Source organism: Pithys albifrons, chromosome Z (assembly GCF_047495875.1).
Source record: "Pithys albifrons albifrons isolate INPA30051 chromosome Z, PitAlb_v1, whole genome shotgun sequence".
Classification (NCBI taxonomy): Eukaryota; Metazoa; Chordata; class Aves; order Passeriformes; family Thamnophilidae; genus Pithys; species Pithys albifrons.
Window position 1 is genome coordinate 65,478,428 of NC_092497.1, and position 25,200 is coordinate 65,503,627.

General features: G+C 39.4%; 1 protein-coding gene across 2 annotated transcripts; it reads right to left on the reverse strand.

Moving 5' to 3' along the window:
• Positions 1 to 1,412: 1,412 nt before the first annotated feature.
• On the reverse strand, positions 1,413 to 23,305 carry ERMP1 (endoplasmic reticulum metallopeptidase 1). Of its 2 annotated transcripts, XM_071580467.1 has the most exons (15): positions 22,760 to 23,303; positions 21,763 to 22,064; positions 18,708 to 18,835; positions 18,243 to 18,348; positions 17,228 to 17,374; positions 15,585 to 15,677; positions 13,303 to 13,515; positions 12,170 to 12,390; positions 8,568 to 8,742; positions 7,822 to 8,012; positions 7,059 to 7,211; positions 6,334 to 6,536; positions 5,501 to 5,616; positions 4,712 to 4,875; positions 1,413 to 3,620 (listed from the first exon to the last, which is right to left on the reverse strand). In XM_071580467.1, exons 1-15 carry the CDS (start codon positions 23,041 to 23,043, stop codon positions 3,456 to 3,458), a joined length of 2,661 nt encoding a protein of 886 aa, XP_071436568.1. In that variant the 5' UTR covers positions 23,044 to 23,303; the 3' UTR covers positions 1,413 to 3,455. The 2 variants fall into 2 exon arrangements, with proteins under 2 accessions (XP_071436568.1, XP_071436569.1); XM_071580468.1 differs by lacking the exon at positions 17,228 to 17,374 and having other exon boundaries at positions 22,760 to 23,305.
• Between the last annotated feature and the right edge of the window lie 1,895 nt (positions 23,306 to 25,200).

Consider the following 25,200-nt stretch of genomic DNA (forward strand, 5'->3'; position numbering starts at 1 on the left):
ACTAGCTTGTACTTCCTGCTCCGCATTCAGCTTTATGCTTGGCATGTTCTCAAGCTACACCCATGGCTTTGACATAAGCATTAAGTGCTGCAGCCCAACCGAATCTCCTCTGCAGTGAACAGGAAGACTGGCTGATTTCTAGGACCAATTTATCCAAGACTGAAATGGATTTTCATGATGATTCAGATTGCATGTTCTGTCTTCAAAATGGAAGTCACAGTGACGTAAATTAACACCAATGACGGTTTTGTGACAGAAAGGTTTACTGATCTTGCATGTCTTCTTATCATTCTTCTCCAAGACTGCGTATCAAGTTCTAAGGTGGGTCATTCTGCAGGCTCCTTCCAGGTAATTACCAAAAATCAGATTAGGTTTAGCCCTCAAGGGAAAAAGTACTGAGCAGCTTCGTTACTGAGCTTCGTTAGCTCTGTCCCATATGCTACAATTAGCTCTGTACAGACTTGTTAGATCTTGTCTTTTTGATTAGTGTTTTTCAAGCAGGCTTGCAACCCAACCTACAGACATTAAAAACGGGTCCTACCAAGACTGAACAGCCCCACTCAGTGTATGATAGCTGAAATTCTCCTGTTCATGCTTCTATCCCAACACTTTCCTTTTGCAAATGCATACTTAGACTTGACAGGCAATCTTCAAGGTATGGTGACATGCTTTAATGATGAATTAGACTGTATAACCACAAACTGTAGAGGCCTCCTTTGCTTAAACTGATAAAATGCTTAGCACTCAGACAGCTTCAGAAATGTATATGTGCATAGAGAACATAATAGATTTTCAAAGCTACCAAAAGTCAGGGAAGAACACAAGAGTAAAGCAATTCAGAAAAAGCTGTGGATATAAAAATTGTTTCAGATGAACACAGGGAAATTCTAATCAGCTGTCTGTTTACTGACCTCACTAAGAATATACAATTTTTCTATTCCCTGCCTTTCTATCCTTAAAATTACTAGCTGCTTGCACTTTATACACTTCACAGAGTAAGACACACAATGCTTTTTTATGAAGAAATAATAAACCACAGTAGCAGAAGACTAGTCTGCTTGTACTGAACGGGAAAACAGACACAGAACCAGCAAAATTTTCCATCCTGTTTTTCTATTTGCAATCAACTGTAAATCAGTTTTGCAAAGAATACTTTGCTTTACTACCAGTGACTCTTCCATTTCACATTCTGTTTCAAGAACCAACCACCTCCTCCAGGAAACCAGCCAGGGCCCCCATTTTAACTTGTCTCAACTCAGATGATTCTTACATTCCTTGCCCATGCTTATCTTCCACACAGCTCCAACTCCAGCTGTCTAGCATCACTTAGCAGTATTTCTAACCCAAGCTCAAATAAAACATTAGTGTGATGAATAAAGACAACTCAAATATGCCTTTAGTTGTGCTAAAAATCAAGTTTCACCAGTTGAGTTTTGCTTTTATTTACAAAGAAATTTGCAACAAATCAGACATACCTCATAATTAAATTATTTAAGAAGGGTTAAATCCTGAGACAGCAAAAGTTACTGCTTCACTGAAGTTTCAGAAATTGCCAAGAGGCATTTTTGTCTTTTTGGCTCCCAGTATGAATTCTTCATACAGCACTTTTTCAAAGCTTTAAATCAGAAGCAAAACACAAAAATGAAAACTGAGGAAGACAGTAAATACCAGTGCAGCTTTAGTTAATTAGCTGTCCATCAGCTAGAGTACAGTACATTTGCTGAGATTCAAGACACAAGTCTTAGTTTGTAACTCAAATCTTCAAATCACTAATAGCACTTTTCAATAATATATGGATTGTAGTTTCAAATCAGATACAATCAAGTAAGTAAGTGATGATTAATGCACGTTAATGCAGAAACCCACTGGCTTTAAGATACTAATGGCCAGTTCATTATGATTACAGTAATTGAACCTCTTACCCTAGTCCATGAGTCAGTTGACAGTCTTTGTGAATGTCCCTTGCAACACATGACACTGGTTGTTGCTGCTACCATGCACAATTACAGAACAATTTGAAGGAAAAATACCCGATTGGAGAGTTGTTATGCACCACAGCTCACACAAATCACCATGTCAGAATTTTCTTTCATGTGCCCTGCAAACTTACTAGTACTATCATGTTTTCACTTGACATGACAATACATGCACAAAATCTGCTTTGCATGACATTAGGTAATATTCATGAGATGAATAAAACACTGTAAAATTTGTAGTGTGCTATTGATGTAGCCAAATGTTTTATATATAGTTTGGAAAAAAGCATGAAGTTTCTTCAGATACACAGAGTTCTTTGAATTTCAGAAATTACTATTAACTATTAATCAGCAGAGTAACCAAAAAATCTGGTAGTATAAAAAAAGAGGTCAGTAGCTTATGATTTCAAAGCTTGTCAATTAAAATTGGAAGATACTCTAAAACACTCACAGTAATTTATAAAACCCATCCTGTGAAAATAAGAGCAATCCAGAGATATTAGATATCTTTTTAAGATTACTCTCTTAGGTACTTTTCCTTAAGGAAAGCAAATCTTATTTTAAGAAACAGTTCAATGTATTAGCAAAATGCAATACTGTCACCAAAAGTCTCTCCAAAGGAGATACCAAAATTAGCCAATTCTAATAAATTGGAGGGTAACTTGAAATTAGAGTAGATTAATTTTAAGACATCCATTTAAAGGAGTGAGGACTTAGCACTCTTACATACAAGAGAGCAAGTCACATGGTCATGTGCTGATAGTGAATGATCCTAACAGGAACAAACACACAAGATGACAGTTAGGTTGAACTTACCGACTCAAGCTGTAATGCTGAAGAGACAGGAGTAGGAAGTAAGTTCTTTAACAGAAACATGTAATTTGGATGAATGGACGGACAGATAGATAGTTACCACATTCCACTGTAAGACTTACTGTGCTTTTGCCAAAAACTGGGAATGCAACCTGCACAAGCACCACAGCTTTCAGTGACTTTGACTTCATTCAATGACTAAAGTAATGTTTAGGACTTTGCCAGCTCTGTCCCCGCCACAAGGGAACAAGCAGGTTTAGCTCAAGTTCTGACTTGAATAGGACGGATAGGATTGGCAGGAGATACTCCACATAGATGTGAAGTACATTTACATTTCACATAGCATTAAAATAATTCCATACAGTCTTTCCATTACAATTACCACTATGTATTTTTCTAATACCTCCTCAAGTTTTCATTTTAAGAAACCCACTAGCCAAACTGCCACTTCAGTGGAAGAACAAAGGTGAATTGCATTCACACTGACATGAGTACCATTATATATCCCCAAGAGAGCAGTAGTCTTTAAACAGTCAAACTGCCAAGAAACACCAACTGCTGCAGTACTTTAAATTCTTGTTGAAGTCTCTGGCATCTTGTTAAAAAGTGCTAGCCACAACAGCATTCTGCGTCAGAGATAACCTTGTTGGCCCTGCAGCACTACTGTCAAAAGACAAAAAGGTCGTAAGTGCAGGACCAACCAGAAGAAAACGTCCAGTTTGGAAACCTCTCCAGTAAGGCATGAAGTTGAGGTGACTTTTGATCTTCCCCAAAAAAGTAATGTGCTGCTATGGCAAGGGAGACTATTCCATCAGAGTGTTTTTCTGGGGCCTGAAAGTGAGAAAAGGACAACACAGGCTTTACGATTGTTTATGGCTTTGAAATGCAAGATCACTTTTCTGCAGACAGTATCTATGCAATGAACTTCATCCTGCAGCCTTTTTGTCCTAAATGTTACAATACTTCCTATGTTCAACATACTAGTCTGATTACAGGACGAGTTCAATTTTAAATAAACTGCCAGGCAGATACTTAGATCCCAGAGCCTCTGACATGTTACACAGCTTTCAAATGCTTCAGCTTCAGTGTTTGTATCTGTCTGTTTTGCTGACAAATCAAGATATGGACTTCAACACATTATACTGATCCTTCTACTGCAAATCCTGAGGACGTACAGCCTTCTCTGCACACTCTGCCACTATCAGTCTTGCAATGTTTGTCACACTCCAGACTCCTGTCTGCCTTTATTGAGTACCCCCAGAGGATTATTTGGCAAGTGTTTAGACTGCCTGATGCAGGAAGGAACAAGGGTCTTTCTGAACATTCAAAGATTCTTGTAATATTTACTCAAAGAATAAGACACTGTTAAATCTACATACAAATCTGCAAGGAGTTATTAAGTGGCAAGTTAAGGGGCTTGTGGACAGATCATAAATCCCAATGAAACAGCAATGCTGGAAGCCTTCCTTCCAATTGAAAGTAATGTAAAAGAAAACTTAGGAAACTCTCCCCAGATTCAAGACAGGTAAATTTTCCACTAAGGACTCTTTGTAATTTCCCAGAGCCAAGCAAACAAGTTATGTGAAAATGAAACTACTCATAAAAGGAAAAAAAACCTCTGAAGTAACAGTAGTAAAGATAAAACTTCAAAAACTATGAGATTAAGATTGGAGAAATCCAAACTTATGACCTAAAACCATGGAGACAAGGAAAATACTCTTCTCTTTGACAAGTTAGTGGACTACTCATTGCGAAAGTATGTGAGCTGATATATAGAGCTGACAAAGTAAAAAGGGGAAACTCGAATTGAGATCTATCAAATAACATGAAGCTTCAGAAGTTACTATGACACTTTTCACATAGGAATGCAGCAATGGTGACAAGAGGGTGGATCATCACTGGATTTCCAGTGACATACTCACCGTCAGCTCTACCCAGAAGTGCCAGGGTGCAGCCTGCAGCCCGTGGGAGTAAAACACGAAGTAATCTCCTCCTAAGCTAGCAACAGGTGTGCCATCCCCAAGAGACCACCTGGACAGAGCCGACCCTTCGTGCGGCCGAACGTACAGAGACATGTGACTTGGGCCTGCAGAGATGGAGATACAAGTCTGGCTGCATCAGCAGGTAGAGGCAGAACAACCATCTGTTTTCCTATATAACAGCATGTTACATGTGTTTTACTACTCATGTCTTTCAAAGCACGATACAACTGTCTTTGTTACAGAAAAAGCTTCAATTCTTCCTCAGCACTGAGATAAATGAGATGATGTAGCAGAGGAATATAAGACTATATCTAACATAAATGTAATACGGTCCTCTAGTGTATATATATGTGTGTGTGTGTAAATATATATCTCTATGTGTGTATGCATATGTGTGTGTGTATATATACATATCTCTATGTGTGTATACATATGTGTGTGTGTCTATATGTACGCACATTATATATACTAATAGGAAGATATAAAATGGACTTCTAGAAAGGACCTGCTGTAAAACAATCACGACTTACTCAAGATAGACAACACTATCAGCTGCAACACAACACCCACAGTTTCTGATGTGTTAGGCAACTAAATTAATTAATCTAATCTCACAAAACTTACTATCTTGGGAACAGCACTAAGACTTGCAGTACTGGATTCAAAGCCTGGCCTATTACGGGCATAAAAATAAACACAAATCCTAAACCAGAAGCTTCAGCCACTCACCAGATACTTCAAAGCTTAACCTCACAGAGTTCCATGGCATCAGCTGTTTGGACAGAACTTTAAACTGAATGGGGCTTTTTGGCATAATTTCTGGAGCAGGGAGATACCAGTTTTTCCTGTAGACAAAAAAAAATGGTTTCAAGTTATTCTCAGTGAAACACCCTCATGTACTAAATACCAGAAAGCAAGAAGTTTCTGTGTAGTATGTCTGTGCTGCTACTAAATTAAATATTCAAAAGCTATTGATTGTAACAGAAGGCAGGTAAAATCAACAGCTTGTGGCCAGACAAATATTTAAAGGGTGTGTTAGAAATAAAATACTCAGCAATGTATTCACTCATTGCCTTCATCTACCTTAATTTACAAAACAAATAAGAATAATTGCACCTTCAAACTGCTATTTTTTTTTTGCTCATAAGATTCTTGGGGTATAAGAAACAGTCATAGCAGTTGGTTTTCTGCTGTGAGACCTGCCACTCTAGACATCCTCTGCTGCCAGCTGGGGTGAAGGGGGCAAGAAGAGAGGAGAGACACATACTCCTGCTCACAACTGCTTTGTAGAAGGCCCCTCTTCACCTTTTTCTCCATTGGTGCTTACATCAGTTTTCCACAAATCAACTTCTACAGCTCCTGCAGCAGACTCAGCAATCCCTTGCAGAGACTCTGTCAGAAGACACTGCACCTAGGCAGAAGTTTGTCTTCTGAAGAGGAAGGATTATTTACTTTTAGTCCAAGATTAGCCTTACTTTTCCTTCCCTTACGTAAGTGAAATTGCATGAACGACCAATGTGCTTTGCAGTTAAGTGCTCAAGTGAAGCAGAGTTCACACCAACCGGAACATGAAATGCACTGGCAGAATCCAGGGAAGGCCACAGAAGGGAGCCTGCTCCTCACAAGGAGTTCTAATAGTCTCATTAATTTCAGGTACATGGGGAGTTATGTGAGATATTCCATTATAATCAAATCCATTAATCCATATACCAGCGTCACTTTTAACCACATTTCCATCTAGATCGTGAAATCTTCTGCTTGTGTGCTAGAAGGAAAAAAGAAAATCAAAATAAAACACAGAAATATGATGGAGTCTGGAGAGTTTGCAAGAGTCAGAGGTGATTCTGAAATATCCTCTGTGTTCATTCTTAAGGTCTACTGCATTTTCAGTATGCACTGAACATATATTTAAGCATTTATGAATATAAATACAAGAATTACTCAGATCAAAAACAAACCATGAAAACACATTTAGAAGATGACTGTAAGTATTAGCTCACCTACTGCGATGTTCACTTTTTACATTACCACCATTCACTCAACTCTCCTACTTAAAAGCCCCTACAATATCCTGCTCTTCTGACACAGATGAACTAAACCCTTACACTGAACAGGGGAAACAATAGTAACTCTTTCAAATGCAGCAATACTCATTAGGACTTCCAAATCAAAAAAGAAAGGGAAGGTTGCTTTTCTGGGGTGGAGGAGGTGGTGGAAGTTAAGCTTTGAAGAAACTGAACATTCTTGCAACCAACAGAGACAATACAACATGCAAAGCTTTTCTTACCTGTAGAAAGACTCGCTTAGGTTTTGGATTAGCTGCATCAGAACTGTAAGGAAAGAAGATTCCACTACAAACAAGAATGAGAGTGACTACAAACACAGTAGTTAAAGTTACTAGCGTTGTTTTTGTACTTTTGACAAGGTAAATGAAGTTAACCTAGAGAATAGAAAAAACAGCCCAATTATAAAACTGCAAGACTTAAGAAGTAAGACACTACTTGTATAATACTAAAATTCAAGAAAGTACATTAAAAGAACATAATTGAAAGTATCCCCTGACACAAGATATTCTTTGCAATCTCAGTATTTCAAGCCAAGAGGGAAAAAGCGAGTACTTCCTGGAGCTTCCAAAAATTTTCTATTTTTGAAACATCTGCTAACAATAACAAAAATAACCTAGAACCTTTCTAGGTTCTATGGCAGCAGGAAAAAAAACCCCAAAACTGAGAATTCTTTTTGAAGTATTGTATATGTATATGTTTGTTCAGCCACAAACCATACCTAAAATAAATGCCTGCTCAAAATTCACCATCATATTTCATATTTTACACCAATCTTTACTACATCATCCTATGTAGGCAATGTAGGCCCTGCTTCAATGACCTTTCTTTGACTAAGAGAAAACACAGAATCTTTGACATGTTTTCAAGAACTTTACTGTAAGATCCAAGATACTGCCAAATTATCATTAACTTCTAGCATTAATTAAGAAAAACTTAGACTAAACTTTAGGGAAAGATTAAACAACATTGACAAATTTTACTTACAAAATAGGATGACAGAATCATAGTGAAGATGACAATAAATCCTGCTAATACCATGTCTGGTGGAATTTCTGAACCACTTCGTCCCATGACAGGTGTAAACATTTCAAATACAGTCCAACTAAGATACAGCATATACAGATAGGGAACAAACATCCCCAGCATGTACATCATAATAAACTTCATTGTGGCACCTTTAGGGGACAGAACAAAAAAGACAAAAGTACATAAAAGCTTAAAAGAACACAAACACACAGCTTTACTGATATATCCATACAATTGCTGTAAGGCCCAATACACAATACTGGTCCTCATCCCTCACATGGATATAGAAAGGAAATCTCATTTTGTATGGCCAATGCCAATATAACTTTCAAAATCACCACACACAAAACTGTTCTAGTATTACAAAAAAATTTAAACATCTTCTGTCCTAAACATTCTTTAAACATTACAGTATTTTTTAAAAAGCTTTACAGTCCATTAAAATATCTGATCCCTTTTTCAAAAAAACAAATATTATTCTTTTAGCCTGAGACGCATGATGTTTTTCAGTTTATTTTTTTTTACATTTTCTCAAACTTTCAAACTGTCTTTAGTTCAAGAACATTTTTTCTTGTTACAAAAATGTGACGTAATTAATTTAACTATTCAAATCAACACTTGGGATTTCTTTTGCTTAAATAAGAGAGCAGATGTGTAAATAAGAGAGCTTTTGAAATACAACCTCTGCCCGTCAAAACTCATACCTTTTTGGCTGAATTCCTTGTGGGTCATCAGCTTAGTGAGTAAAGGAAATGCTACCCATAATGTACAAATAAATGCTGAACAAAGGCCCATCTGAGTCATAACAGCTAATGCTACAGACCAAATCATCAACGAGGCATCAAAAAAAATATCTCCCAGGTACTGCTCATTCATATTCTGTAACAAAAAAAGCAAATACACTTCATTACTGAGCACATTACATGAATCCCATCTCATCAGAACACATAGAAAAATCCTTATTTCTTGCCTGTAATTGCTTTCCTGTTAACAATTTGACAAGCATTATCTCAGCATTCTCTTGCCATTTAAGAGTTACACATGACAGTATAGGTTTTTTATTACTCTTTTAAATCTACTGACATAGCTTGAAAAGTATTACCTAGACTGAGGCAGAGGGAGGAAGGGAGCGTATGAATGACAATACAAAGAGTACACAAGGACAGTGTTTCTAGTACAAAGGCAAAGAGGGCCTTTTTATAAAAAACATAGAAACAGAGTATATTAAAGAGTTACATACCACGTCTCTGTGAAAAAGTTATCTACACCTCCTGAGAATCTAGACTTGTTTTTGAACAGCAGCTGTTAACAGACTTCTTATAAAGCACTGTTACCAGTGCACAAATATTACGCTGGTGCCTTTATAGGTCATGCCAAAAGCTGTCTCTTCAGAAGCTTGCTTTTTAAAATATGTTGTTTGTTTTGAGTACAAGACATGCACAAGTGAGGTAATACCAGATATGTTTTAAAAACAAAAAAAAAGGAAGTTTAACCATCAAAACATCAAAAATGTGGTTTGCTTTCGCTTGGAGTTTTCTTTTGTTTGGTTTGGGTTTTTCAAGTTACACAGGCAATGTTAAGAGTGTTTGCAAGAGTCCTAATTGCAAATCCTGGTAGCAGCATGAAGGGCTGCTTCCATGAACAATGGTTATCAGAAAGCACCTAGTTCAGTTTAGGGGTGAAAAGAAAAAAAAGGAGGGGGGTGAAGACACATATGAGTTGCTAAACCTATTTCAAAAGAGAAAGTTTATTAATTTACAAGTTGTTCAGTCATGAACAGGCATTGCTTGTGATAGCCAAGGAAGACACAGGATGCCAAAATTTTTATGCCACTCTAAGTAAAATGCAAGTTATAGAGGCAGCCTAAATTGTGCAATGTAGTGCAAGCTGCAGCATGCAAGACTTGCGATTTCGAGATGGCTGATGTGATGATCTGGTAATCAGTAGGCATGAAGTAGATCCAGAGGCTGGAATGTCTAAACAGTTAGTGAAAGTACCAGCCAGCTCATCCAAAAGATTACAAAACATTTTAAAAAAGGCTCACATTTTCCACAAAGGGTCAATCCCACATACATATACTTGGTAATATCCATGTACCAGTTCAACCTGCTCGTTCCCAAAAAATGAAAAAAACAAAAACCACATCCAGAGAAAGACATGATGCATCCACTCAGAACTTCCATACAATCAAATCTCACTAAATTCTCAAAGCTTTTTCAAACATTTGTATGAAGCTGGATTTGGCTGACAACAAAGGCTTTCTAAATTTCCTTGTCAAAAGCTCATACAAATCTCCACGATAAGTAACAGCAAGCTGAATGTCTAAATATTACCTCACCCAAAACCTCAACCTAGCATGCCTGAGTAGTCAACTTCTACCCTGGAAGTGTCATCTTCTATTAGATACCTCAAGGCCCTATTTGTTTTTAATACAAAACCATTAAACTATCATCTGAACATATAGGATTTTTATCAGCTATAATTATCAAATTATTATGCAAGTCAAATTGCAATGGTTAGCCCATAAAAACAAATACTAAGCAGAACAGGTAGACACACAGTAACCATGATCAATGACAGCAATGGAAAGGTAACACACATCAAAACCTCACCTAACCTTGCAGGGGTCTAAAGGGCCTTTACCTAGTTCAGAAAAGAACACACCCAGCAGCTCTTCTCCATCTCCAGCTGTGGTCAAAACAATTATAAATCAGAAGAATCCCATAATTACTAAGGTTGGAAAATACCTTTAAGATCATTTCAGTCCAACCTTAACCTGGCACTGTCCAGGCCATCAGTAAATCATGTCTTTAAGTGCCACACCTACACATCTCTTAAATACCTCCAGTGATGGTGACTCAACCCCTTCTCCAGGCAGTTTGTGTCAACAGTTGATAGTACTTTCCATGGAAAAATTTCTCCTAATACCCAACCTGAACTTTCCCTCACACACCTTGAGTCCACTTCCTCTTGTTCTATTGCTGGGAGAAGCCAATCTCACCATGCCCCAACCTCCTTTCAGGTAGTTGTAGAGAGGGATAAAGCCTTCCCTGAGCCTCCTTTTCTCCAGGCTAAACAACTCCAGCTCCCTCAGCCACTCATCAGGCTCATGCTCCTGACCCTTCATGGCTCTGTTGCCCTTCTCCAGCATCAGAATGAACTTCTTGGACACATGGGACCAAAACTGGACACAAGATCTGAGATGCAGCCTCACTAGTGTGTCAACTACAAAGGGATGATCCTGCCCTGGTTCTGCTGGCCACACTATTCCTGTTACAGGCCAGGAATGCCAGTGACCTTGGCCACCTGGGCATGCTGCTGGCTCATGTTCAGCCCCTACTGACCAGCACCCCCCAGTCCTTTTCCACTGGGCAGCTTTCCAGCCACTCTGCCCCCAGCCCGTAGTGCTGCCTGGGGTTGTTGTGACCCACATGCAGGACCCAACACTTGGCCTTGTTGAACCTCACACCACTGACCTCAGCCCAGCGACCCAGCCTGTCCAGATCCCTCTGCAGAGCCTTTGAGGGAAGAGTGACTGCTCAAATTTTTACAGCTTCATTTAGAAAGCTCTATACAGCTCATATTCCTGTATTAGAAAAGGGCATGGCAGAGTTAGAAATTCTGACAGATAAAAAAGCTCTCTCATGAACCATCTGAAAAAAAATTGCATTATTTGCTCAGTGGTTTATGAATATGAATAACAATGCCAAAATGACATGCATAATGAAAGGACAGTAAAACAGAGCTAGAATTCCAAGTTTTGCAACCAAATGTAAATGATAAATCAGATTAAACAAAGCATTAAAATAATAAAAGAGACATAAGGAGGCACAGTACCAAAATAAGTTACTAAATACAGGGAACTTGTCATACAAGTACATTCAAAGGCAAGAACCTTGTAAGATTCAAAGAGCATTTGAGTAGATGTGTAGATTCTGTAATTATCAAGAACACTGAAAGGCATCAAAAGAACTATATTCTCCAGCTGTTGTTCTGCTCTCTTATCACTGGTATCATGACAAGAAGGGAAGGTGCAAATAGGGAAAGAAACAATACCTTATACTGTATTCTACTAGGCTTTTCCTTTTTTTCTGAAGCATCTTCTAAAGGTCAAGGCTGCCTTAAATCACAGAGCTCTTACCTCCCTGATTTAGTAGAGCAATCCCTACATTTAGATGAAGCAGGTTTTACAGTAAAATTTTAAATACTCAAAACTTTTGTGTCTTTTTAATCAACTCAAAAATTAAGTCTTCCACAGATTTAACATTACATTGCCCTTCAACATTAACAACAAAGTGAAGCCTACCTTGTAGAAGAACTTCTTGGCCAGCATATGCACAAGAATAAGCTTAGCTGCAGCTGCACTGCCATAGAGAGACACAGAGACATAGAAATGGGTGTACCAAGACAGAGCCCGTCCAATGACAGAGACAAACACTGCCACTATAAGCACTGCCACCAGGGTGCAAATCCAGCTCGTCAGTGTTAAGCTGAATGCAGTAAATAGTTTCTTCAGGTTTTGAATAGCTGTGAGGAAGAAAAAAGAAGTTGGATTCAGCAACCATATATTCTACTGCAGACTATCATCAAAATTTTAATTATTCCATAATGTAATAGCTTTAATGACCAAAAATAAAACTCCATGAGAAGTCAACTTTGAAGGCTTCTTACAGCATGGTCTAAACCATTTAGTGTATTTCTTTGCATGTCTTTTTGCCATCCTCTCCACTGCAAGATTTATTCCCAGAATATTGGTGTATTTTAATATATTTCTGATAGTAAAATTTTTACTAGGGAACCAGTGGAGCCACTCTACCATTTTTGAATCTCAAAAAACAAATTAAAAATTTGGAGCTGCTTTTCTTGTAACCTTTTTTTCTGGATTTTGAGGACGAAGTGCTGGTGGTGTGTTTTGGTTTGTTGGGGATTTTTTTAAACAAGTATGTTCCTACACTTACCTGAAAAGGTCTAGCTAGAGGATTCTAAGTTGATTTACAACCTTTATTAAGCTTTGTTGTCATTTTTCCCATTTGCTGTTTTCTTACTTTCTCCTGCCTATGGACAGGTGCTAAAGAAAAATGATTCTGAAGCCTTATCTGAACTAACAAACAAAAAATAGATACTTTCTTTTTCAATTTTCGGATATTTAAAAGATTTAATTTTAGTTTTCATGAAATTATAAGAGACAAATTCAGAATTCACAAATGTTAAACATCTAGGGCTATCATGTTCTGTCATCATCATAATTATTTAAAGTTGAGAGATGTAAACACAAAACAACTCCTGTGGCATGCTGCAAACCTAAAATTTATTTCTGAAGTGTATCTAAAAAGATCCCATAATGGCCTGAATACTTTTTCAGCTACTCTTTTTCACCTACTAATTGCAATTCATTGAAGAGTAACGTGATTGTTTTTTAAAAAAACCCTGAAGACTTACCTCTGGTTTTTGACTGTAATACTTTTTTGCTTAAGTAAATAAAAGCAACTGCTGCTGTAATATAGTTCATGATTGTGCCAATACGAGCAGGATAAGCCAGGACAAATAAACCGAGGATATCAAAGAACACAACATTTCCATGTCGATACTCAAAAGATTTAGCCAACTTTTCTGATGTTGCTAGGTATTTGAGGACAGCTAGAATATTGTCACCTATTAAAAAAAGCAGATACACAACCTAATCATCAGAGTTAGTAAATTAGCACACAGCATTTTTTAAATAAAAATTGTATAGAAATATCTTCAACAAAGACATGAATATGCAACTGATTACTGTCAAACTGGTATTTGACAGTACACACAGCATAGTGTTTTTGTGGGTTAGTCTATACAGCTGTCACTAAAATGAAGATAGTGGGAAGCTTCATGCCTTTGAACACCACTGCAACGAAGTAAATAGTCAGGTTTTCAGCCCATAAGCCCTTCTTCGGTTCTGATATTTAGCACTGAACTTCAAAGCTAACCCACAAAAGATTTTATAGTTTTCTAATCTTCCCCCTCTTCTCCTTGCCACTAAGTGATCCCTCCAGGTTTCAATTAATATGAATTATCTGCCTTTCTTTCCCTACATGACTGTAAAGTAGAAGACAAGGTGGCTATCTTCCTTTGTAGCCTACAGGGAACTAACCACCTTTTCCTTTCCCACAGCACGTCCAAAACACATGTAATCAAAAGAGAACAATTGCTCTCAACGTACATTTGGCTTTTACTTGACCCCTAAAAGTACTTATTGAAGTGCTGAGGCTTGAACAACAGGCCCTGAGCCAGAGTTGACATCTAGATGAACCTTCCAACCTCATGTTGTATTTAGCCATGTCTCCGCTTATTAGCCAAAATTCCACTTAGTGTATTTGTTACCAATATATCTATCTCTGTATTTAGAGACTAGTCAAGGCCATGGGGGTAGCTGGCTGGCCTTATTAGATATGAATCTATCTAACTTTCTTCAACAGCAGTTGGTTCCAATTGATTCTTTGATTTTCCTCTGAAGCCCTGGCTAGGCTTTGGGTCAAAACTGAGGAGAGAAGAAAGCCAGGTATTTTCTGCACTAAATAAGTGATGTAAGCCTGTCTGTTTAACCATATAAAAGCTGGACCCTTTCACAGCAAGGATGGTGACCTCACCTACAAGTGGACACACTGCATAGGATTTCCCAGTTCCCCATGTGGGACTGGGGCTTGCCAGCTGACATGTGGGTCTGCATCATGGGAATGTCTTAACAGGATAATTGGTGATGTATTTCTTAATCACTATAGACACTTTGTAGTAATGATTAGATGCATTGCTAAGCTTACCCTTTCATAACACTTTGCTTTTTTTGTAATTCTTTGCTGGTTTGCACTACAGTAAATTCACGCGCTTACGCTTTTAAGTTGGTGTCTGTGTACTTTGTGTTGACCCTCACCTCCTGGCAAAACACTTACTGGATGAAAGGGTTTTTTTTTTTTCATCTGTGCTATGTTTAGCAAGAGATGTTCTACATAACAATCATGATCAGTAAACTCATCTTTCCAACAGGAATTTAGAAGTATTACTTCTGTCTTGTAGCTGCAATAGTGCAAGAAAGTGTTTAAAACTTTTATTCATGCTGGTCATTCAAGTTGGTTCTCTGTAAGCTTAAAGAGGGAATGGTCAAAATCCTGCATTTAGGATACTGAGGATTATGTTAGCTTTTCCTGGGAAATCAAAGGTTGTACTGCCATTTTCTTTACTGCAGTCTGTCAATAGCCCCCTATGAGCACAACCTGCTGTAGACAATAAATCTTGCTTTCAATCTGTGAGCTACCATGTAAGTTTCAATGAGATCCATTCTAAAAGAAAAACCTCTGTTGGCATATCAGTCTCTATGCCACCAACTTACCAATAAGCTTCTGATGAGAAACATTAATCAATAAGGAGGCTTAGTGAGAGAAAAGGAACACGGAATGCTGAACAATCAGGTATCAATGACTGGATGGTAACTGTGATTTGAAAACAACCACGGAATCTAATTAACATTACTGGATGCTGATAAAGGTTATCTTCCCAAGTAGATCGAACATATTTCCTCTGTATTTAAAAGACATATATTAACTTAATTCTATATTCTTTACAATATGTCTAACATATACTAAAGGTGTCATTATAATTATTAATTTCTTGTGATAGCAGTCTTACAGCAAAATGAAAAAGCAGCTACAACATTACTCTTAAGTAAATTACTGGATTCTTAAAATACCAACCTGCTCTCTGAATGGAATCTGTTAAAATTCTGTCTGATGTGTCATATTTTGTATGGTAAATGTAGCCATTTTCAATAAAAGCCAAATCTATTCCTACAGAAAGAGAAAAAGCATTTTTAAATTTATGTAATCCGAAACCCCCAAAACAAACATGTGAAAGCCTCACATATATTTCACAGAAAATGCTGCTCTACTTTGTAGCCCAATCATTGTCCTTAAATATGAACAAAATAGTCTCCTTTGTCAAAAGAAGATTAACTAGGATTCTGAGTGTATTATAAAGAGAACTGTTTCAATACATTTTTAAAATATCTATCCTTTCTAATGTACCAATTCACATGATATCTGTACATACCCACAGAAACACACGAAAGCTCCAAATCATAGCAGCTTCAGAAAAGATGTATAAGGTGCTTTGCAAATATTTACTTGAAAAATTTCAATAAATATCTACGCTGGAAAGTAACAAAAAGAAGTATTGTAGAAATACCTCCTCAAAATGTCAGGTGTGTTCTTTTTACTTCTAACATGTTAACAGTTTTTCAGACAGCCAGTCTGAAAACTCTTAATTTAGAAGTCCGAATAATTGATTCAAATAAACAAAAATATCTACCAAAACCCAAAGGTTATTCTGGTATATTAGTTATACATTCAGTGTATTCCAACCTCCTCCTCAGCTGCACAGACAAAAAGCTACTATCTGCAAGCTGAATCCTCACAATTTTGCAGTGGTTTGACAAGTTAGACCTCAATTCTACCAGTGGACAAAGAGGAATGAACTAGTTCTTTTATCTTTATTTAAATTATCTTTCAATCAATTATTTCATTTTTATTTCACTGGGAAAAAAAACCAACAGTGTTCAGTGAGAATTCATTTACTGTCCATGTATGACTGAACAAATAAAGAAGACATTGTACAAAATTAGCTATTTTATTTCCAGGCTGGAAGCATACTTTAGGATAATATGCCACAATAAATGTTTTCTTCTGATAAGCAATTCAGAAATATCACTTTTCTTGAAAGCGACTTCCATGACAATCTGTCCCAGAAAGCAAAGATTTTACAGAAGTTTACAGTCCTTTGAATTGTGTTCACATTGTGTGAACATTTCACATTTTTTTCCCCACTGGTCATTCACTGCAGAATGGATAGCAAACTGTAAACAGATTAGCAAAACTAAAAAAACTTCTGTCTAGAATTTGATTGTGAAAAGAACCCAAACCCCAGGTGTAATGGAAATGCATTAACCACTAAGTCACTATCTTTTAAAGAGATGATTTTGGTTTATTCATTAGATACAGACATTTCATTCCTGCAAGCAGGTTACTAGCATCATGTACCAAAATGTTTCAGAACAGAATATTTAACAGAGTGCTGTTGCTTCCTGGAAAATTTTCCTGATTTTCAGGGAAACTTTCCTACCATGTAGTTTCCTTCAGGAAAACATCAGTCTCAAAAAACCATCCCTAAGAAACAGTATGACAAACTAAATCTAAAAGCTCTTACCTTATGAAAAAAAATCAAGAAAATTTGCCACCAGTGTGAAAGACAAACCAAATTTGAGGATCTTCACATAGTGAACCACAGAACAGTATCACTTTTATAAACTCCATGTGCATGGACATCTCTTTCAATAATGTACCTGGAACATTGCCGAAATCCCTGTAGATACGGAAGTCTGTATCTGCTGGGATAATACCACTCTGAAATATTTCCTGTGCCACCACAGAGGCAAAGGGATGTTTGGCTGCAACCACGTATGCTTGTACCAACCAAGGGTTCTCAGGCCCTAACAAAAGTTGAGCAGAAAGTTCACAGCAAATACTTTTTGAACTTCAGTTAAGATATGCATCTTCATGGCAACAAATAAAGAACGCAAAGGAATTCCCTGCAGGTGGAACCTGCTGCTCCACAGGGTACATAAGAAGTACATTTGTGTTGGCTGAATGACTTATACTTGAGAGAAAGAATACAGTTTTGGGAAAAGAAACAAGCCACTGTTGCCTTGTGTTCAGCGGCAGAGCAGATAAGCCATCTCCCAAAAAAGAACTTCTTTCTCCCAAAGAAGTCACAACATTTAGCTGAGCTTCCAGTCCATCACGTATGTATCACACATAAATACTGTTGTTTAGAAAAAGTCTCTCCCTTGAGGCAATCAGTGCAAAGAAACAACTAAGCAGCTCCAGCAGTACAGAAAAGTCTGCAGTGCAGACAGGATGGATCATTAGTTTAACTCTAGCATACAAAACATAGAATTTTGCTGCTTCCTGAGCAGTAGATGGAGTTCTAATGGCAACATCTCCCTGCAAAGATTTTGAAAGAACTCATGTGAAAAAGAACACGAGAAATTTTAAGTATGTAAGATACATGTGATATCCAAGTGTTTTTCTCCTTGTTATCTTGACATAAAAGGGAAACACAACCTCTGTTACTCTGTTCTACAGAGGCTTCCCAGCGATGAGGCAACTTCTGTGGCAGTGCTTTAGCCTACAAGTATCCAAACACTGAGAGCAACTTGGTTGCTGCATGGGGTTGGGAAAAAGGTATGGAGGTTCCCCTGTCTTTTGTTGATAAGTAATTTTCAATACCCTTCAAGTCTGCATTGTTTATTATCAAATTATCCTTATGTGGAAACTGGACACAATGCAAGCTCATACCTGTTTGAAAAACAAGTTCTTTTCCTCCTACACCTGCTGCCTCCAGGTTAATAAAAGCTCTGATTGACTTGGCCCACTCATGTTGTGTAATGAAGCCATGACTAGCCTTGATGGGAAAACAGAAATAAAATAGGTCAAATATCTCCCAGACCAGGCTAAATGTTATTTTTCATCACTCAAGATTGGATGAAACTGAAGACATAACTCAAGATTTGACAAGCCAGACAACACAAGCAGATGCAGAAAATCTAAGTCTCATAATTAAAAGGAATGTAGGCAATATTCTTAATTTAAGTGCATTATCCCCTTTGAAATCATACACATTTTCCTCAGAATGTTAAGACTGTTATTTAACTAACACTTCAATAGATTAAACATGAGTCATATTTGCAGTTACTCTTTCCTTTGTTAAAAGTTTTAATACACAGCTTTTATGTATAATTTATAATTCTGGCATATTCTCACCTGCAAAATATTTTCTTCTGCACCATTAAATAAGAATATGACAGCATGCTGCAGGGACTCCGACGATTTGGAAAGTGTGTTAAGTATTTCAAGCATCACTGCACAGCTAACAGCATCATCACTGGCTCCTTAAAATAATCAGCAAAATAGTAATGCTTATAACAGACTTGCAACAAGACAAGAGAATAAAAAAGCTTTATGCTATTTCAGTCACTTAATCTAACAGCACTATAACTATGTCAAGCTTTAGTATATTTTCTGGTCTGGCTGGTAACCTGTGTACAGCACCCTAACCCTCCTCTCTGCCAGTTTTTTCTTTAATCTTGATTAACTATCTGTCTTTTAGCCAAAGTCTCCCATTTTCCCATTTCCCTCAATTTGGTGCAACCTGTAACACCACACTACCCTGGTCCAATAAATAAAATTTGGGAGAAAACAGAGAAGTTAAACCTCCTTCCTTCAGGCCTGGGTTGCATGTGTGATACTGCCCCGCACCAAGATGACGACAACAGTGAGGTCAGGCCTCACCCTGCTATTGCCACATGCTCCTTAGCTGCTAAAAATGTTCAATTTCTACATTAAAAAAAGGCACCATTACCACAGTGTGTCACTAGGCAAAAACTTAGACACATCTGCACTGTCCATGAAAAGGGCACATATTCCTGATACAAACATAAATATCAGTCTAAATTTTAGCCTTAGCTTATTGAATTGAATACAAAATTTCAGAATCCTTCCAATACACCATTCTCTATTTTATTTTCTCAGAAAGCAATGCCAGAAGCTTTTCAAAAAGATCCACCCACGTACCTGGTTTAAAGTCCTGATTATCAAAGATTTTCGTTAATTTCACAGAATGTAACAGAATATTCTCAGCTGGAAGGGGCCCTTATAGTCCTATCAGTAGTCTACTTTAAGACACGCTGAGTTCTTTTAAATAACATGCTATATTGAAAACTCAGCAGACAAATAAGTACAGTTTCCAGTGGGATTAGTCATTTAGCTGCTTCACTGTAGGTAAGAAAAGCAAAAGTTGCTGACTTCAACAGATACACAAACTTACATCTCATAAAAGCAGCCATGTAGCCACAGACTATTACACAAGCTCATGGAGAAAGCAGGATCCTCAGACACTTCATACATAGCAAAACTGACAGGGGGTTAAGACAGATTTTATGGCAAGTATCAGGAACTTAAGGAAACCACACTATCAATTATGTCTGTAATGATAATTTCAAGGATGTTTCTGCCTTTTAAGTTTATTAGAAAATAATTAAATGGCCCATATAAACTGAAAATTAGTACCATTAGAACAAAGACATGTTTTAGAACTCACAGTTAATTACTTTCCTTCACAAGGAACAAAGCTTTCTTACACTGATGGCTTATTGAGTTTTCCTTCACTCACCTTGTATGCATAAGTACCAACAGCAGATTGTATTTCATTATCTGATTTTCAAATATACTACTCACTGATCATTAAGTCATGCAGATTATGGTTAAAGATCCACCCTTCTGGTAATGAAAAAAGTCCTGTAAGCAAGTAATTAAGAGAAATACAGGAGAACAGAAAACAAAACGTTCTCCATTAGGTTATGTGCAACTGGCACAGTAAGAAAATGAAAGGCAAAGTTGCTCCTCACTGTTGTAAAGGGCGAGGCTGCTTTGTGATTAAGGACAAGCACACAGGCTGGTTTCTAGCTTCTCCACAGACTTCTGTAAAATCCTATACAGATCACTAATATTTTCTGCCACTTCTGTGCAAGATTGTTGAAATACTTTACTGAGTAACTGTAAAGAAATTAATTGATGTAGACATAATCCTGTCTTACAACCCACAGGAATGGATGCACAATTTCCACAGGGCATCAATTTAAAGACAGTTTTCGATAATCCCAGTATTATGCTTGTGAAATATTCTAAGTCTAGGCAGACACATACAGACTATACGTACAGTAATTAGACTCTCTGCAGTTCCTAAATCACAGAGTATATATAATAATTATGCAGCTATTAAGCTTAATTTGGAAACTCCTGTCACCCAAATATAGCTGAGGAGAAAGAGAAGTTCTGTAAACTATTTTTGACAGAAAAAAGGCAGGAGGAGTATAGCAAGTGTTTGGTTTCTCTAGCTAATACTCAACTGTTTTCTCAATAATGAAGACCATTTGCATGTGCTATGGAGTAGAAGGTTTCCTCCCCCCAAAAATAAAATATTGTGTGGGGTATAAACAAAGAAACTCCAGTAAAAGCTGCACTATTGGTGATCGAGATGTCTGACTGTTTTTCAACTGCAGTAACAGGCACACACCCTGTGGCTCAGTGTTACAACAGATTTTGTGCAATCTTTAGATCCCTACCTTCCTGGCACTGTTAAAACCATGACCATACATAGCTTGTTACACCCTTGCTGCAATAATTATTTAACAGAACTAGAATTTATAAGAATGTAGAGAAATGAGAGTAGGAAAGTAGGCAACAGTGACAGTGAAACAGTAGCAAGAGCTGTACACACTACGAATGCAACAGTACCCTAACCTTTAATTACTACAGTCTTTTCAGGCAGAAGATTTGAATGCAGAAAGGAAAAAAAAGGCATAGCTTAAGCACATCTGACTCAAAATCTGAGATACCATCAAAGGGAGGTGAAAACACAGACAGGTTGGGGGGATGGATAGAGTCGCTAGCACTAAGCATCCTGTGAAAGCAAAGCCAGGATTAAATCAGTAGAGAAGCACAAAAAGACCTGAAGAACAGGTGGAAGTAGCACATGAACTACATGCATAAGCAGTGAATTACAAGAAAAGCAGATATAACTAAACTTTCTAGAAATCTAAATATAGCATCTGTAATTTGCTGCCTACCAGAAACTGAGAGTGAAATCCCGAGTTTAACAGGATCAACCTGTCACCCCAAACAAGGAATCTCACTGAGATCAAGTAGACCAGCTGACACATGCTGTGTTCTAATACAGCTGCTTCATAGGAGAAAACCAGGAGCCAAGCTCTGCAGCTCACGTAACACAGAGAAATGCAGGATGAACACATGGACCTACCCGGGGTATTTGGTACGGAATCAAAGTGACAATTGGATAACACTGCATGCTCGGCTCCATTTCGAGGTTCCAGCTTCACTATGACATTGGTTATGTTTGCATAGTAACTAGTAAAACCTCCTAAAAAGTCAATGCTGAAGGAGCCCGTGGGCCTCTGTATGTCTACAGATATCCTGTGAGCATCTGTACTTTCTCTTGCTATTCCCCTAATTTGTTCTAAGAGGTAGTTAACTGCAAGAACTTCATTTTCGGGACTTCCAACTGTTCTGGGCCCAATTGCTGTTATGTTGTCAAGATATTCCCTGTAAGACATAAATTAAAAATTCAGCATCAACAAGTTCAACACTTAGTAATGTTATCTACAACTGTAGCAGTTTTGTACATTGTTCTATTTCAAAACTCAAGGTAAGCTGAAGAGACTAGAGCCAATTGGACAGTAACTAGATAAGATGTCAGGGATCGCTATGGACTCCTTATCTATCATGATATTAAATCAAACTACTGGTTTTCTGGTTTTAACAAATCAATCCAAAATGAAACAAAAGGGTGAATGGAGCAGCTAAAGACTTTACTGTGGTTCTATATATGCACACATGCCCTCCCCCGGATGGCTGAACAAGCACATTTTTGTCAAGACTTACACCTGGCATAAATTCTCTAATATCGGAATCACAGCGTTACAAAGTTTTGTTCTTCCCGACGTTTCGGTGACACACCACCTGAAAACCTGCAGGGCAGCTTTTGCAGCAGCTGAGCACCGTGCAGGACCCGAACTAAGCTACGGAGCACGCATGGCTCCCTCGGCCAGAGGCAGCACCTTTGCAGGGGCTGAAGCCTCTCCCTGTGAGTCCTTCCCGGCGAGTGCCCCAGCGCACCCCTAGCCGTGACCCGGCCCGAGCCCCGTCCCAGGCCGAGCCCCGTCCCAGGCCGAGCCCCGTCCCAGGCCGAGCCCCGTCCCAGGCCGAGCCCCGCCCGCCCTGCCCCGGCGCGGCCGTACCTGGCGCGGGCGGCGCGGAAGTCCGGGGGCCCGGCGTCGGACGGGCGACTCAGGAGCTGCCGGTGCGACAGCTGCGCCAGCGCCCGCAGCGCCAGCAGGTACAGCAGCACCAGCGGCGCCCCCCGCGCCTCGGGCAGCGGCAGCAGCGCCCGCCGCCTCGGCCCGCCGCGCTTCTTGCCGCCCGCTCCGCCGTCGCCGTCCTGCCTTGGCGGGGGCTGGCGGCGGCCGCGCTGCGCGGCGCTGGAGCGGAGCCGCCACACGGCCGCGTCCCCGCCGCGCTCCATGGCCCGCTGTGCCGCACACGCCGTACGGGCACGGCGCGGGGTCAAAATGCGCCCGGGCCGCCCGGCGGGGCCGCCCCGCGCTCACGTGGCAGCGACAGCGCCCGCCCTGCGGCCCCGCAGCGCCGCGGGATCGCTCGACGGGACGGGCTGGTTGGAAGGGCCACGGTGGGGCATCTGGTACAGCCTCTCCAAAGGCTCATCTCAGAGCACGTGGCACAGGATCGCGTCCAGCCGGTTCCTGGTATCTCCAGCGAGGGAGACTCCACAACTTGTCTGGCCAGTCTGTCGCAGTGTTCAGTCACCCGCAAAGTAAAGTTCTTCCTCATGTTCCGGCGGAACTTCCTGTGCATCAGTTTCTGCCTGTCCCCAGTCTCTTGTCCCATTGCCTGGCCCCACTGATCAGAGCCTGGCTCCAGTGTCTTGGCCCCTTCAGATACTTCGGAACATTAATGACATCCCCTCTCAGTCGTCTCTTCTCCAGACTGAACAGGCCCAGCTCCCTCAGCCCTTCCCTGTAAGAGAGATGGTCCCATCCTTCAACCATCTTTGTCAGTCTGTGCTGGACCTGTTCGGGGAGCTTCATGTCTCGCGCTGAGGAGCCCAGACCTGGGCTCAGCAGCAGTCTGTGTCTGTGTGCAGCGGCACTCTGAGGCCAAAACCCTCAGCAGCGGTCGCCTTTGGAGAAGGGTGACCCAGTGGCAGCAGAGCCTTGAGCCCTCTGTCCCACCACAGCACTGGGCGAGCTGACTCCTCATTGTGTGCTGCATCATCTCGCTTGCAAAGCCTGAAAGGCTTTTCCTGATTTCATGGGTTCATTTTGTTGGTTTGGTTTGGTTTTTATTTAAACAGAAAGTTCAGAGAAGTAACAGTGGTGCCAAGTGGGTGAGCAGCAGAGTGCCACAGGTCAGCACACGAGGTGGGAGGTGTGGCAAAGCCTCGCAGATGGGAAGTCACGGCACTGGCAGTGCTCACAGGGTTTTCCCCTCCATTGCATCCTATCTTTGGCATTTTGTAGCTGTAGCACTCCCCAGGATGGAGTTCAGGTAGCCTGGGCTGAAGGGTAATAGCTCCAGGAGGGACATGGTGGCTTCCAGTGAGCTCATGGCAAGGAGAGCACTTGCGAGGATGAGAGCCCAAGCTGTGACACAGACTGTCACTCAGAGCATTCCACGTGGTTCTCTGCGCAGGTGTGTGCCTGCTCTCACATTGCCTTTTAATGACAAGACAGAGCTGTTTAGTGATTATTTTTCCTATATTTATCATAATGCTTTGCAACTTCGCTACTCCTGAAGATACCCTAAAATACATTTATTTCTTGTTGCTCCGTGATGTAGTCAGGAAATGAAATATGTAATGACGTGATCTAGATAACGACTGTTCCAATAAATCCGGTGACACAGGTGTACACTGAACATTTCTGCTTTCTACCCTGCCTATGTATTGCCAGATGAAAGATAACAGGCTTGGGATGAAGAAGTCTGAGTGGTACACTGCAACGTGATGACTCCACCCTTTGCACACCTCAGGTGCTTTAGTAAATTTCCATACTCTAGCTTAGTGAGTTTTCACATTTGCTTCACTGCACCTTCAATACCAACAAGATTTTTGCCCACAATTTATGATTTATGACTCCAGATTATGCTAAGACCACGAAACACAGTTCTAGTCTGAGAGGTTTGGTTTATTCTGTTTTGTTCAGTTTTTCTCCCTCTCTGCTTTTGTTTCACTTATCTGTGTTACCTTTCCCTTCACATGCAGACAAACATCTCCAGATTTGGTTCTCAAAACTAGATTTTACATTAGAAACTAATATGAAAAATTCCAATGTAAATGTTTTTTTAAAAATACAAATGCATAATTGGTTCAGCAAAATAGATACTTGCAACACAAATAACAAAACAAACACAAACAAACAAAAAATAAAATATAACCCCTTCAAAATGGAATGGAATGGAAACTGCCTTTTGAAAGTCTCATATGAAAATCTGTATGATGTTAAAGTAGTGTTACTAATATACATAACAAAATACAACTTTAAAGAAAGATGTGGCCTAATCTTGAGTGTAGATCTTTATTTCTCCTTTAAAATTCTTCTTAGGTTTTGCAATTGTACAGAGAGGGCAATCAAAGAATCAAATATGGCCTTTCATCTTTTCT

Excerpts from the sequence above, each read along its gene's own strand:
- ERMP1 (XM_071580467.1), bottom strand. The coding sequence starts at position 23,043 with ATGGAGCGCGGCGGGGACGCGGCCGTGTGGCGGCTCCGCTCCAGCGCC. Across the intron at positions 18,349-18,707 it reads CAGAAGAAAATATTTTGCAG|GCTAGTCATGGCTTCATTAC; the intron begins GTGAGAATATGC and ends TTTCCCATCAAG. Across the intron at positions 4,876-5,500 it reads GTTAAGCTTTGAAGTATCTG|GCCCAAGTCACATGTCTCTG; the intron begins GTGAGTGGCTGA and ends CCATCTCTGCAG.